Source organism: Pipistrellus hanaki (genome assembly GCF_964339955.1).
Source record: "Pipistrellus hanaki genome assembly, chromosome: 7".
Taxonomy (NCBI): Eukaryota; Metazoa; Chordata; class Mammalia; order Chiroptera; family Vespertilionidae; genus Pipistrellus; species Pipistrellus hanaki.
Window position 1 is genome coordinate 61,869,657 of NC_140509.1, and position 15,546 is coordinate 61,885,202.

The 15,546-nt window shown below is 38.1% G+C and overlaps 1 protein-coding gene across 5 annotated transcripts in view; it reads right to left on the minus strand.

Annotated features, from left to right (window-relative positions):
* Positions 1-15,546, minus strand: part of UTRN (utrophin) — a gene marked incomplete at its 3' end in the record, with an annotated part of 411,728 nt that overhangs the window by 264,438 nt on the left and 131,744 nt on the right. For all 5 annotated transcript variants that reach the window (XM_084889907.1, XM_084889908.1, XM_084889909.1 and 2 more), the window contains 5 exons: positions 14,498-14,585; positions 10,676-10,905; positions 10,327-10,507; positions 8,070-8,215; positions 6,681-6,893 (listed from right to left, as the gene is read on the minus strand). In XM_084889907.1, coding sequence (XP_084746033.1) covers positions 6,681-6,893; positions 8,070-8,215; positions 10,327-10,507; positions 10,676-10,905; positions 14,498-14,585 — 858 coding nt within the window. The remainder of the gene's footprint in view (positions 1-6,680; positions 6,894-8,069; positions 8,216-10,326; positions 10,508-10,675; positions 10,906-14,497; positions 14,586-15,546) is intronic.

Here is a 15,546-nt window from a genome sequence, read left to right on the forward strand (position 1 = left end):
CATATTCATTGAGCCAATGAATATATGAATATATATCTTAAATTAGGCAATTTCTAATTTCTATCTTCTTTGGGGACCTCAGTCCTTTGAAAACGTTATTAGTGCATTTCTAAAATAAATGTCTATCATTACTGCATATGCAAAAAATTGTAAACTGCATTATTGACAATAGGCAAGATATGGAAGCAACCCAAAGTGCCCATATCAGTGGATAAAAAAGTTGTGGTGCATATGCATAATGTAATACTACTCAGTCATAAAAAAACAACAATGAAATCTTACCTTTTGTGATAATGCGTAATATGCTATGTGAAATAAGTCAGACAGAGTAAGACAAATACCTATGATTTCACTTATATATGGAATATATATAATAATAATGGGTATTATGCTATGTGAAATAAGTCAGACAGAGTAAGACAAATACCTATGATTTCACTTATATATGGAATCTAAAGAAAAAAATAAACAAGCAAAATAGAACCAGACTCATAGATACAGAGAATAGACTGATGGTTGACAGAGGGGAGGGGGCTGGCAGATGAAAGGGGTGAAGGGATTAAGAAATACAAATTGGAAGTCACAGAGACTAGTCATAGGGATGTAAATTACAACATAGAGAATATAGTCAAATAATATTGTAATAACTATGTATGGTGCCAGGTGGGTACTTGAAAAATCAGGGGGACTACTGTGTAAAGTATATGATTGTCTAACCACTGCTGTACACCTGGATCTAATACAGAATAATATGGAATATAAACAGTAATTGAAAATTTTTTAAACTCTATAATAAGACATGTAAACTGTAAGCACTATCTAGAGCAGCCATTTCCCCACTCCTATTTATACTCACAAATTCTCAGATATAGAATGATTAATATGGTAGTGTTGAAAAGCAAAGCATCCAATATTCTGGTTTAGGATGGCCAAAATTCTACAATGACCATTACTGCTCAAAAGCAGGGACCTGTAAGCATGTGGATGGGCAACACCTGCTGTGGGTCAGGGGAAAGGAATGTGAGGTCACTGAAACAATCCCTTTCCCCTGGCACGGCCTCTCCCAGCCCAGCCCGGCCTCTCCCAGCCCAGCCCCGGAGCCAAGGGCGGAGGAACTCTGAAGCTTGGCAACTCTGGATGGAAGACAGTGAGATTCCAAGGTACACAGCCACCGCCCTGAGATTTTGTTTACAGCGAAATTCTTGGCATTTTCCTTTGCTCCTCCCCCATCTTTTGTAGTCTCCGCAGCTTTTAAGCAGTAAATTTCTAAGCCAAGACATAGGGGGGAAAATTTTTGTGAAACCCGAATTAAAACAGTAATTTAAGGTAAGAAGACTTCTATTTTATTTGCTTTTATAATATTCATTAACCTCTAAAACACAAATGTTGTGACCTCATTTCGTGGGGAAGACTAGCCATGACATTGCTACATTTCTTATCTGAAACTAACAAAGTTCCTAAATGTAAGGTTTAGAATGCATCAGTAAAATGAAGTAAAATGTATTCAAAATGAGGGGGAAAACCTTCTGAAATAATTATTTCATTTATATATTATCTAGAGAGAGTTAAATCAGCCATACTGCGCATTACCCTGCGGAAGTAGTTAGCATTGTGTTTTACCCTAAAATGCTTCCCAAAGCGATGTCGGAGCCTGCTTCTGCATGTCTCAGAGCACCAGCACGGCCCCTCCACCCTCTGGGTCAGAGCACAGCATGTAGTCTGTTTACTGTGTGCCTGTGCCTGTTCAGCCACTGAGGAAACTGGGCAACTACACAGGTGTCCTGCCATTTAGGGCAACCAAACATTTAGATTTTACAGATCCATCCTCACTTGAGAGGAACAATGGCTAAGATGTCTGAAGGTGCCTTCAAAGTAGTTACATGCACACCTGCTTCCTGGCCGGAGGCCAGACAAGGTTGCTATCTATCCTCAAAAAAGGCATGCCTTGTGGGAGGACAGGTCTAGCCGTAATAAAGGCTGTAATAAAGGCTGGCCTGAGATGGTGTAAGGTGTATTCTGAAGGTGTCAACAACAGAGAATCACTGGAGAAGGGAAGACAGCTGTGGGGGCTGTGGTAAGCAAGAAAAGATTGCTTGTAGAACCCTAACCCATTTGGCTCAGTGGATAGAGCGTCGGTCTGCAGACTGAAAGTCCCAGGTTCGATTCCGGTCAAGGGCATGTACCTTGGTTGCAGGCACATCCCCAGTGGGAAGTATGCAGGAGGCAGCTGATTGATGTTTCTCTCTCATCGATGTTTCTAACTTTCTATCCCTTTCCCTTTCTCTCTGTAAAAAATCAATAAATATATATTTAAAAAAAAAAAAAAAAAGATTGCTTGTAGAAGCAGCTTATTCTTAAAGGATGGGTATGAGCTGAGGAGGATGTCAATTCCCAGCAAGTAAGGGGCATTTCCAGAGAAAGGCCATTGTCCAGTGTGGTCTTTGAAACCACCACATTGTCTCCTGACCCAGCTCAGCTCACAGAGGAGAATTTTAGGTGGGTCCAAAGAGGCAGGAGAGGTGGGGAAGTAAAGGCCGAGTTTTGTTTGTGTGGGCCTTGAGGATGGTTTCATGACCCCACAGCTACACCACAATGCAGGAGATCTTCAAAGGCGGAAAGGAATAACAAGAAGCAACTTTCAGCCCCTGAATCAAATATATTGCTGGGGATGAGCAGCCTCAGGACTGTATAGTATTTAATTGCCATAACTCATAAGGAAATCTTGTCAGAAAAATCAGTAATAAAAAAAATATATCTTTTGTGTGTATTTTTTAAATGTTTTGCTGCCAAGTAGGAGTAGGAGGACTTTCCATGAGGTCATTTTAAATGCACCAATTAACATTTTAACTCTTAATTACAGGAACTGAGGTCACTACTTTGGCATAGAATAGATGAAAAAGAAAAATTTGGGAATGTATTTGAGCATAATACTATACTGTAGAATAGCCATTTTCAACCGGTATGCCTCCCTCAAGAATGTTTAAAACAAGCACTACCTGACAATTAAGTCCGGAGAACTGACCTCTTTTCCCTTAGATTGCCAAATTAAAAATGACAACAGCACACACAACAACAGCCATCCAGTGTGAATGAATCAAAATTATAACTTTTTTTTGTCCGACTGACCAAAAATAGAATATATTGTTTGGTGTGCAACAGAATTTTAGTCATTAGTTTGTTTGCCATGAGATGAAAAAGGTTGAAAATCGCTGACTTAGAGTGGGCAGGCCCATTCTCTGTCTGTGCAAAAGGAACCAGCCATGTAGACAAAGGAAATGTAGGCACATGAGGAAAACACTATTTGCCGACAAAAACAACAGAAAACTAAAATTTGCACATAAACAGATAATACAAACTCTACATGTATTATCAGATGGTAGGGAAAAAGTAAGCAATAGCTGGGAGAATGCTGTCAACATTTCAACAAAAGGCATTTCAATGAGGCTTTATTATTTTGAGTAACGAAAATTCATACTGGAAGCTCATGCATTTGAGTACTATCTTTTTCAATGCCACCCATGAAGTTCAATATCAGTTGTTTCAATGAATGGGGAAAAAGAACAATTCAAATTAATAATATTCATGAACTTTCCTTTTTTACTTTGAATACATTAACCTCCATCAAGGATCAATGCTAATGTTAGCTGCCTCCAGGAAAGGAAATGGTATTGGGCCAGAAAGGGAACTCTAAGTGCAAACTCTAAATACTTCTCTGTTATTCAGTTTCTTCAATGAGCGTTATTCATTCATTACTTATATAACTTAAAATGCATTTTCATAATAAACAAGTCATCCACTGCGTTCCTAGGAAACCTTACCATAAATTGAATCAAAAACCTACTGTGCTTCACTGCTCAAAGACAAATAGAACTAAAATGCCTAAAATATTACAAATCAGGTCATTAAAAGGGGGAAATGAAAGCTAACCTCAAAATGAATATTTATTGTAATTATCTTTGGGGTGGTGGAAATTAAAAGTTTCCCTAAGTGAATTCCCTAAGTAGTTAAGTAACAACCAATTCATTCAAAGCAAATAAAGTGTTCCTTAGAATTTAAAAATGTGTATTTCAATAAGAAAGTTGTATAATTAGGTAATACACACACTGTCAACAATCTTGTAGTTGGGACACAAAAAGTAAGCTAAAAATAACTGGATATTACAAATCTGCTATTGTAAAAATAAAAAATCTGATTACCAAGAGGCATGTGTTTGATGCGGGATATTTTCCATGGGAATAAATATGGCATGCACTCCAGCTGGTCACTTGAAGGGCCTAAATTTGCTATATCAGTAACAACACACTAAAGCCAAAAGCTGGATTACTATAACCACAGGACTCTCTTCTGTGTTTTGAAGAACATGTATTATTTTTAAATTCCACATTAAAATGTTGGCACACATCTAGCTAACCCTATAATGTAGCTTTTTAAATTTTATCTTTACTGTTGAAAATGTTACACATGTCCCCCTTTTTTCTCATTGATCCCCTCCACCCCACTCAGCCCCTGCTCCCCACCTCCCCCCAGGCCTTCACCACACTATTGTCTGTGTCCATGGTTTATGCATATATGCATGGAAAATTCTTTCTTTAATCTCTCCCTACTTACCCTCCCCACACCCTGAATTTCCCTCTCCCTGTAATACACTTTTAAAAGTCAAAAGGAGATTAACCTCTGGATTATTCTTCACCTATGAATCTCACGAACTATATCTCAGATTAAAATTTGAAAACAAAGCAATGCTCTTTTGAAAAGATGGGAAAGACTTAATCCAGCATTGCTCAACACTGGCACTACTGTCCTGGGCACTATAGGATGTTCACCTGCAGCCCAGGTCCCTACCACTAGAGCCAACAGCACCCTCCCTTCCCCCATGTTGCAGCAAACAAACTGTCTGGAAGCAATAACAGAAGTTCTCTAGGGGGCAAAATCACCCCTGGCTAAGAACCACTGATAATCCAATGCTTGGATACCACCCAAAAATTTTAGAATTGTGAATAAGGGTAATTCTGGTTTTTAAAGCTGGAAAGAATTATAACTGAAGACAGTGGAGGGGAAGTGGATCCACTCACAATGTGAAATGAGTCAAAAATACTAAGCTATGCATAACACACTCTTGTGCAAAATGAATGATTTAATCCAGCAATTTTAACCTTCTTCATATCATGGAACACATAAATTAATTACTAAGCTTTGGTGGGACACCAAAAAATATACACTGGACAGCTATTGCTGTGTTGGCTATTATTATTATTATTTATTTATTTTTTTTTTTTTTACTTGACTGTCTAAGGGAAAAGAATTCTTGCAGCACACCAGTTGGCAACTACAGGTTTGCTCTAATGGCATCTCAGTATAGAACTACAACTTACACTTCCAGAAAACCACTTCTTTCCACCACCACCACCACACGCACACGCACACACACACACACCTTGCCATCTTTATTCTCCTTGTCATTTACTGGCCATCTTTACTCTCCTCCTCGTCATTCACTGGACTTGTCCATTGGTTCTTGGGCCAAAGAGCTTCCCTCCAAGTTCAATGGTCACAATTGTCTCATCATTCTGGATCCTTTCACATTCATCTGTAAGCCTTCCCCACCTTCTAATACATGTCCTCTGATTTTAATTTTTAAAACATCATTCTCAATAATTTTTTCTTCATTTTTAATCTTCTCACTTTTTTAACACCTTTAACACAAATTCTCTTGGGATCTAGATCCAAATATATAAATATACATAATATCTTACATATTTTCTCTTGGGATATATATATATATATATATATATATATATATATATATATATATATATATAATTTCCATGGCTAAACCCCCTAGTATTGATCTCATTGCAGGCATTGGAAGTATTAATTGAGTACCTTCTCTGAGTCAGGCTCTGTTCTAGAAGTACATTGTGAGATACTAAGTGCAAAAAAAACATCCACTGAAGACACAGGTAAGGAGGCCTCAGGAGGACACAGAGCCTGTGGGGGGTGAGTATGATGGGATCACTCTTCAAGCAGATATTTTCCATTGCAAACCTAGGAGTTTTGGAAACTCTACTTCTCCACCTTCCTCACAGGCAAAGTGTTAATATTCTGACATTGACTTTTATCACTTTCTCCTATGTCCTCACATGTATCCTTTCCTCTGGGGTTTTATCTTTGCTTCTTCATCTGTAGACATTTTCATACATAGCAAAGGATCCCATTTCTGAATTTTGTGCACCTCAAACTACCTGCTTTTCTAATCTGATACTCTCTGTTGAGGGTCTTGTTCAGATTTTTCAATTCCAAATATCTAAAACCTTAAAAAAACAAAACAAAACAAAACAAAAAAACACAGCCTCAAAGACTCAGGTATCTGCTGCTACCCAGGAAACTTCAAGCACTCTGAATTATCCCTGCAATCTAGTCACCAGTCTGTCTACCAAGCGAGCTCCTCATCCCTGAAACATTGTTTTGACCATTTTTAAGTAATTTTCTCTTATCTTTGTGTTCTTTAGCACAGTAAACAAACAGCTTTGGTAGGCAAGTTATAAATCCCAACTTAAGTACATAATAAACGTGGCACCAGAAAGAATGCAAAATACTCAAAAATAGATATTTGAATCTTACATGGTAACTATTATTTTACCCTGGAATAAGCATAAACTCCTAATAGCCTCTAGATTTACCTCAAAAGCTCTCAGTTTGGGGATAATTTCTTCAAGCAAATGCAGATCTTTGGAAACCTTGACCTTCGCTTTGTTCCACTTTCCTTGAACATCATTACATTCTTGATTATACATTTTTCCTACATCTGGAGAAACATTTTTCTCCAAAGCCTTTGTTTCTTCTGCAAGTTTAAATAACATAGGTTTTTTATCCTCAAGGATTTCTTCAAGAACCTGGAAGAAAAATTTAAAAGATTAACAATATGCACAATGATTTTCCTGCACAGATGTAATAATGTGAGCTATAAACAGTTAAAAAGTCATCTTTAAAAAGCATTGAATAAAAATTTTTAAAAATTTTAAAAAAAACACACACAAAACTGTGGTCCAACCAGCGTGGCTCAGTGGTAGAGCACTGACCTCCGAACCAGGAGGTCACAGTTAGATTCCCAGTCAGGGCACATGCCTGGTTACTGGTTTGATCCGTAGTAGGGGGTATGCAGGAGGCAGGTGGTTGATGATTATCTCTCATCATTGATGTTTCTAACTCTCTACCCCTCTCCCTTCCTCTCTAAAATCAATAAAAATATATTTTTCAAAAACTGTGAAAAAATCATAAAAAAAAGCACAAATCAGAAAAGTTAAAGCTTTCCCTTCATGAGTTGTATGTGGGTGAGTGTACATGTAGTGTAGTGTAGTACATTCTCTACACTAAAAACCTCTATAATAACACACCCAGTGAGGGCCCAGGGTATGGGGCTCACTCTGGCTACTTTATCTGATGAAATGGTTCAGAGCCATGTATCCTAAATGACCAGAGAAGCATTGTTCCTCAGCATAAAAAAAGTACAACACTTCAATTTAATTGATATTGTTCATTTTGTAAAATATACATATTTTAGTAGATTATAAATAGGTTGAGAATTTTAAGCTAATTACAATAGAAGAAAATATAGTTTGATTCTATATATTAAAATATTTAATATCATTATCTTTTCTTTTAGCTAAGGTGCCACATTATAGTAGCTTCCAATTGTAAGAAATTTTTGACCAATTATGACCAAAAGTGACCAATGTTTTTTAAAGAGTTGAAAAATAGCCCTAACTGGTTTGGCTCAGTGGATAGAGCCTGTCGACCTTCGGACTGAAGGGTCCCAGGTTCGATTCCGGTAAAGGGCATGTATCTTGGTTGTGGGCACATCCCCAGTAGGAGCTGTGCAGGAGGCAGCTGATCGATGTTTCTCTCTCATTGATATTTCTAACTCTCTATCCCTCTCCCTTCCTCTCTGTAAAAAATCAATAAAATATATATATATATTTTAAAATAACTAAATAGTTGGAAAATATATTTCAAAATATGTGACATATTAGAAGTGACTATAGATTTCTAAGACCTAAAATATATATTACCTTTTTTTCTTGCAGTGCCTTCTCCACCTCTGCAGGTTCATTCATATTATCCAACGATGTCTGGGCCTTACTTTCTAAATCACTTAGCATATCTTTCAGAGTTTTCAACGTTTCCAAATACGCATGTCCAGGTTGGCTCTTCATTTCTGTTCATTTAAAAATACTTCATTTGAGAAAACAATGCTAGAAGCCTACTATTACAGTATATAACGTTAATCTTCTGTATATAATAAGGAAATTCTAGTACAAAAGAAGTTAAAAAATTAAAAAGAGTCTCTGTTAGCTACTGGCATTCCACTGGCATCTCTGAGAGTCAGATAGTGACATCATTCCTACGGATGTTGATGTTTGAAATATTAACTAACCCACTATCATTTTTCTTTATTTTGTCATGATGAAATGTCTCTCTAAAGATGGTACTATAATGTTTCTTTGTCTCACATAATCTCTTTTTCCCCAGTAGCTATACAAAGAACAAAAGAAAACAAAGATCCCTTCAGCCAGTCTTCCTCTAAGCACAATGTGCAGACTGACTACCATTGCAGAGTGGTGGATGTTATATGGGACACCACAGCCAGGCTGCTGCAGGCACCCCGAGAAATAATGACTGCAAACGCCAACTGGCATGAAGTCTACTGCACCCGCAAATGTAAAAACCACAGACAAGCAACACTTGTGTGGAAAGGAGTAAACTTATTTGAAGCACAAAGTGGTCAAACAAGCTAGCAGCAAAAGTAAACCTAGCAGCATTACTCAGAACCGGCAAAAGGTGAAAACACCCAAATCCCCATCAACAAATGAATGGGTGAGCAAAATGTAGTGCATACACACAATGGAATATTACTCAGCCTTAAAAAAGGAAGGGAATTCTGACACATGCTACGGCATAGATGAACTTAGAGAATCTTACACTAAGCAAAATAAGCCAGTCACAAGAAAACAAAGACTACACGATTCCACTTACATGAGGAATCTAGAGCAGTCAAACTCTTTGAAACTGAAAGTAGAATGGTGGTTGCCAGAGGCTAGAGCAAGGGGGAAATGGAGGAACTCTTGTTCAGTTTGAAATGAGCTCTGGAGATTGGTTGCACAACAATGTGAGTATATTTAATACTACTGAACTCTACTCTTAAAAATGGTACAAGTGGTCAACTTAATGTTCCATTTATTTTACCACAATGAAAAACCCGGGGGGGAAAAAAAAGTAAATTGAATTTTTAAGTAACTAAACATTTCAATTGCCTAGGGATCCTTGTCAAAAATGAAAGCATGGCCAAAACCGGTTTGGCTCAGTGGATAGATCGTCGGCCTGAGGATTGAAAGGTCCCAGGTTCAATTCCAGTCAAGGGTATGTACATTGGTTGCAGGCACATCCCTGGCAGGGGGTGTACAGGAGACAGCTGGTCGATGTTTCTCTCTCATCGACATTTCTAACTCTCTATCCCTCTTCCTTCCTCTCTGTGGAAAATCAATAAAATCTATATTTTTTTAAATGAAAGCATGTTTTGTAACAGTAAATTTAAAAAGAGGTAGCATCAAACATTTCACATTCCAGGTTAACCGAATTCTATGAACGAAGAGTATGGTGTCCGAATGCCTTTCCGGGAAGAAGGGCATGTGACACAGTTGCTCGCCAGTACACAATCTGCAATTGCTGCAGGTAAGGGTAAGGCTAAGTGTGCAGCTGTTCAACATGCACCACCCATAACATTACCTAATGCAACACAATTTCTGACTGAAACAATAGCTAAGGAGAAAAATATATAACATGAGGAATACACTCTCAAAACTTTTAATGGTTAACTTGCCAAAACCAGGTTTACTCTAAAAGTAAAAACTCTTTCAGACTTCAAAATGGGAACATGATTTCTTTTAGAAAAGAAGATGGCACTGTTAAAACCTGAATCATCTTGAGCAAATGAAAGTAAGTTTACCATTCTCTTTAGCCCTTAGTAATGTTATTGACCGACCTCCTTAAAGGAAAGAGAGAAACAGCACCCTTTAATAAAAGCCGTAAAATCACTATTCCCCATTACCACAAGATTTTAGAGCAGGTGAAAGCCGTTTGTATTTTCACAAACAATTGCGAATCCAGGAAATAGCCTGGATATGCTTTCTGACCTGGAACAGTAGCAGGCACAGAGGAAAACAGAGCGCATGTCCTACAAAGCAAGCAAAGGTGCTCAAGGTCCAAACACTGGGAGTCACTTTTAAATTAGGGCGAACAGGGAGGCGATGGAGGAGACAGCATGTTTACCGTTCTCCAGCTGTTGCTGACGATCCTCTAAATCCTGCTGCACAGACTGGTAGCGGCCCAGGAGGCGTTCAAAGCCCTGCTGGACAAAATCAGGGGCAGAAGGCCTGGACTTGAGGGCTGCGCAGCTGGCACGCACCGTTTCCATTCTGGGGTGGAGGCCAAGGAGATTGGTCAGTTCCCGCTGTGGACGAGAAAAATCGGGTCACATCACTCACCGGAGGATGAACGTCCTTGCAGAAAGCTGATCAGAGCAGAATTAACCTAACGGTCCTGAAACAAGGAGCATTCCTTTCAATACAGGACTGGGCACAGAATTCTTTCGTATCCCGGATGGATGGTGTCTCTTTACCTTCGCACTCCGTAAGGCCTGCTGGGGGGATGCTGAAGAGGGGGCATGTTTCAGCCACTCCTCCTTTGTCTTTATGGTCCTGTCAAGCTCATCGAGTTGCTTAAAGTAAGTGTTTATATCTTCCTGGAGCTGAATCTTTCTTGCCAGATCCTCCAAATGCTGAGATACATTCTTCCATTCTGATAATACCTTCTCCAGGATATGCTTTATATCTTCAGTCGGAAGACCTTCTACACAGGCATGAAAAATAAGCAAACACTTCATATATTATGACAAAACTGGCTTGGAATTTGTTATAAATAACATACTCAAAATAATGAGGTAATCTCACATATAATGATCATTCCATAATCCCTTTTAACAAAACAAAAAATATATAGTCATGAAATAAAATAAGTAAGTATAAAATATAAACTATAATGATGTGATAATAATGATAATAATGCTGCTGCTGCTGCTGCTAGAAATAACTGCTCAATTCCTTGACCAAAGTGAGAGAGGGGGAGCTTGAAATGGTATTTCAGGAGTGGTGTGACTATCACAAAGGACCATCAGTAGAGCTTAGAACTTCAGCCACTGCCTTTCCTATACAAGGTGTATTTGCATCCTTGGCATCCTGGCATTCTGCTAGCTGCTAGCCTAAGCCAGGGAAATAAAACAGACTGTCTGGAGGTGTCTGGGGCTCTGACATCAGAAAGTAGACACTCTGTTAACAGAAAAGGGGCAGCTGGCTACAAAAACCAGGAGGCAGCTTAAGTCTTTGGTGACCAAACCACAGTGTCATAGGAATAGCAAAATGAATAGCAAGAATTCCCAGTGCTGGGAGCAACCTGGGGAATGTAGGGACAGTCAGCCAGCAGCCAGACCCGAGAGCATCAGCAAATCTACCCGGCACACCACATACAGACCAGCAAATACCAAAACATCAATGCAGCAGTAATATTATCTACTTCAGAAATGCATCAGAAAAAAAAATGCCATTATGTTTATTACTGGCATCTTATACTTATTTTTAAGTGGGAATATCCCAACAGTTTTACTTATTTATTTTGATACATTATATCCCCAGGAATTACATATAATTTTGCTTGTCTACTTTTTTTTATTATTATTATTGATTTCAGGGAGGAAGAAGGAGAGAGAGATAGAAACATCAATAACGAGAATCATTGATCACCTGCCTCTTGCGTGCCCCCCACTGGGGATCGAGCCCACAACCCGGACATGTGACCTTGACCAGAATTGAACCTGAGACCCTTCAGTTTGCAGACCAATGCTCAATCCACTGAGCCAATCCTGCTAGGGTTTATCTCACATTTTTGAGAGTTAGGAATGTTCATAGAAATAATCAAATTATATATAATAACAGCTTTTGTCATATAAAAACCCTAAGTACTATGAAAAAGTATGAGAAATCTGCATAGGAGAGCATGTATGTTGGGAAGATAGGAGGCCAATAAAGACAATTATACTTTATAAATATGTACCATCGAAATCTGGGGTAATGAGAGCACTAAGGGAAAAAAGGCAAGAACCATGAAAGTTCACTTCTGACCCCAAACGATGCAATTTCAAAAATTCCTATAACGCCTGTTATCACTGAAAATTAGAAATGCACACAGGACATGATTTGAATACATCACCCATGTCAGTGGCTGAAGTTCACTGGCTGTCATACAGGTAACAGAATATTAATTAAACCTAAGCAAAATATTCACACCATAGCCCAATGGTCAGCAAACTGTGGCTCACGAGCCACACTCTGTTGACTAATGAGTTTGCCGACCACTGCCATAGCCCAAGTTCAGTTATCCCTGTTAATGGGGGTGATAAGCAAAACACATTAACATCTTCCTGACGAACTAACTGAGCGATGGAAACTCAGGCTGTGCTTCCACCAGGTCGTTTCTATTGTAAGTGGGCAAAAGAATAACTCCAACCACCTCATTTTCATGTCAGCACTTTGTGCTAAACAAGAAAGAACATCGAGCAGGTAAACAGTCTTGAGATGAAAAAGTATCACTGCTCAGTTAAAAAACAGGCAATGGGTGCTCACGTTGGATACTAGGGAAGCCGAAGCAACTTCTCCAATTCCTTTGTTTATTCACTGACAGTACTTCATGTGTTGCCTCTTCAAACCAATTCTCAAAATGTAAATCTCCCTCCTCCAAGCTTGAGGTAATATATCAGACCAATATCAAGGAAAGCACAAGTTGCATCATTTAAAAAAAAAAAAAAAAAAAAAAAAAGAGGAAAACTACACATAGTTTTTTAAAATAATGGTTTTGCTCCCAGAGACCCAAAATAATGACCTTTCTACCTCTATAAAACACCCAACTCTTAGAGGACTAATTAAAGCCACATCAATAGCTCCTCGTTTTACTACTTAACCTAAGAAGAATAAAATAGAACATATTCTTGCCATTTATTCTCATTTGACTTTATGCTGTTCAGTGACTACACTGTTGCAATCAAGAAAAAGGTTTACAGAACATGGGACCACCAGGCTTACACACTTTGCCAGGCATAATGAGCGTCAATTCGTAAAGCCAAATGCCCATCCAAATGCCCGACGACTCTAGTACATTTGTAGACAAACCCTAGGAACCTGATAAGCAAAACCAACACAACCAGGTAGAACAGAGAATTGCTGTTTTAAAACCTCAATATGCTATATGAGCTATCACAAAACTTAATTCAAATGCATTAGCCAGAAAAGTCCTATCAGAATTCATTATGGTAGGATTTTTGATGGAATAGTTTGAGGAAGCCAGTGACATGATTATTTGAATATGCTTTTCTAATTGAACTGAATTATTTACCTGCCTCCTTACCTAGGTAGACTGTAGCCAGATTACACCCTATAACACACACACACACACACACACACACACACACAGACACACACACACACATACCCTCTTATTAATTACCAGTGTTCTAGGACTTATTTCAATTTTCTAGGGGAGGAGAAGGAGGAACAGAGAGGATCACCCAATTGTGCTTTCATTTCTGCTGAACATTCCTGGTTTTATAGCAGCAGCAGGATTATCAGCACTAACCACATGTGGAGAAATAATATGCAATGCTGTAAAATTATAATAATAGCTAACATGGAACGACAATGGGGAAATTTTAAAAAAATCATTTTCATTCTCTCACTAACAAAAAGCAAGCACCTTAAAAAAAAATGATAAAATTAAACCCAGAACATATAAACCCTGGATCAATGCCCCTATTTCTCAGCTTCCCACCCCATCTTAAAAAAAATTTAATAACAGATAAGAAATAAATAGAATTAGGGTTCTATAATGAATGCATTTCCAGTCCTACCAAAGCTCAAAATAATGGTAATGCAAAATATAAAAAGTTTCTTATGAAATTTAAAAAGCATATATTAGGTCACAAAATTCATACCTTAAAGTAACTTTATCTCTCTGATGTTGCCAAAGCAAAATTTTCTTTTACAACCTCCCCCCCGTCTCCTCCCTACACACAAATTTCCCAACATATAATCCCAAAGGAGGAGATTTTAAAATCTATGCAGTCGAATGTAACTGTTTTGCTGAGGTATCAGAGTTTTAGGTTCCTGATCCTGTCTAAAAGCAGAACGACTTTGCTTTTATCAGTTTGATAAATCAGCCTCAGCATAAGATTTCATTTGGAAAAAAAAATATTTTGCTGACAAAAAAGTTTCTGAAAATCACTCTTCTAGCAAAGAGGGTTAGAGTATCAAAACATATATTTTATTTGTCAAACTGTAAACATGATGCAATGCCACCATCTAAAAACACATTAAAAAAAAAAAATCAAGGGTCTCACCTTTTGCCATTTGCTCCAAAAGGATTTGTCCAGTTTTGTTTAATTCATCTAGTCTGGGTCTTCTTTCTGTCTGTTCTCTTTCTATTCCCTGAAAATAAAGTCTCAATATAAAAATATTGTAAACTTTCTTCTCCGTATAATGTTGAAGCTCTTTTAAGTTTTAGTGTTTAAAGTCCCTCCCACATTCCCTTTAGATGCCACTCAGTTTACCTAAGAGGATACTACCATACACAACTAGGCAACTGCAGGCCACCTTCCAGAGCACCAGAGATGTTGAATTTTACAAGGTATATTCAAACAAACAATAAAAAAAAAAACTTGGGTTTCTTTTAAAAAAAAAAAAAAAAAAAGTTTACACTACAATTATGAGTTTCTATCAAGAGGAAATAAGGCCGAAACCGGTTTGGTTCAGTGGATAGGGCGTCCCCTGCAGACTGAAAGGTCCCAGGTTCGATTCCAGTTAAGGGCATGTACCTTGGTTGCGGGCACATCCCCAGTAGGGGGTGTGCAAGAGGCAGCTGATTGATGATTCTCTCTCATCAATGTTTCTAACTCCCTATCTCTCTCTTCCTCTCTGTAAAAAATCAATAAAATATATTTTTTTTTAAAAGAGGAAATAAGTAAAATTAGTGGTTTAGATCCAGGATATCTATTTACATATATAGCCTCCACATATGCCACACCATAAAAATGAGGGTTTGCATCCAGTGAACTGAATGTGCTCAGACAGAAATTACTGAACAAAAATTAATTAACAAGAAAAAGAAACAGCCCTCATTGGTTTGGTGCAGTGGATAGCATGTCGGCCTGTGGACTGAAGGGTCCCCGGTTCAATTGTGGTCAAGGGCACATGCCTGAGTTGCAGGCTCAGTCCCCAGTAGGGGGGCATGCAGGAGGTAGATGACCAATGATTCTCTCTCATCATTGATGTTTCAATATCCCTCTCCCTCTCCCTTCCTTTCTGAAATCAATAAAAATTATTTTTTTAAAAGAAAAAGAGGCCAAAATAATTTGAGTCACAGTATTTTTTGTTGGTATTACATTAAGTC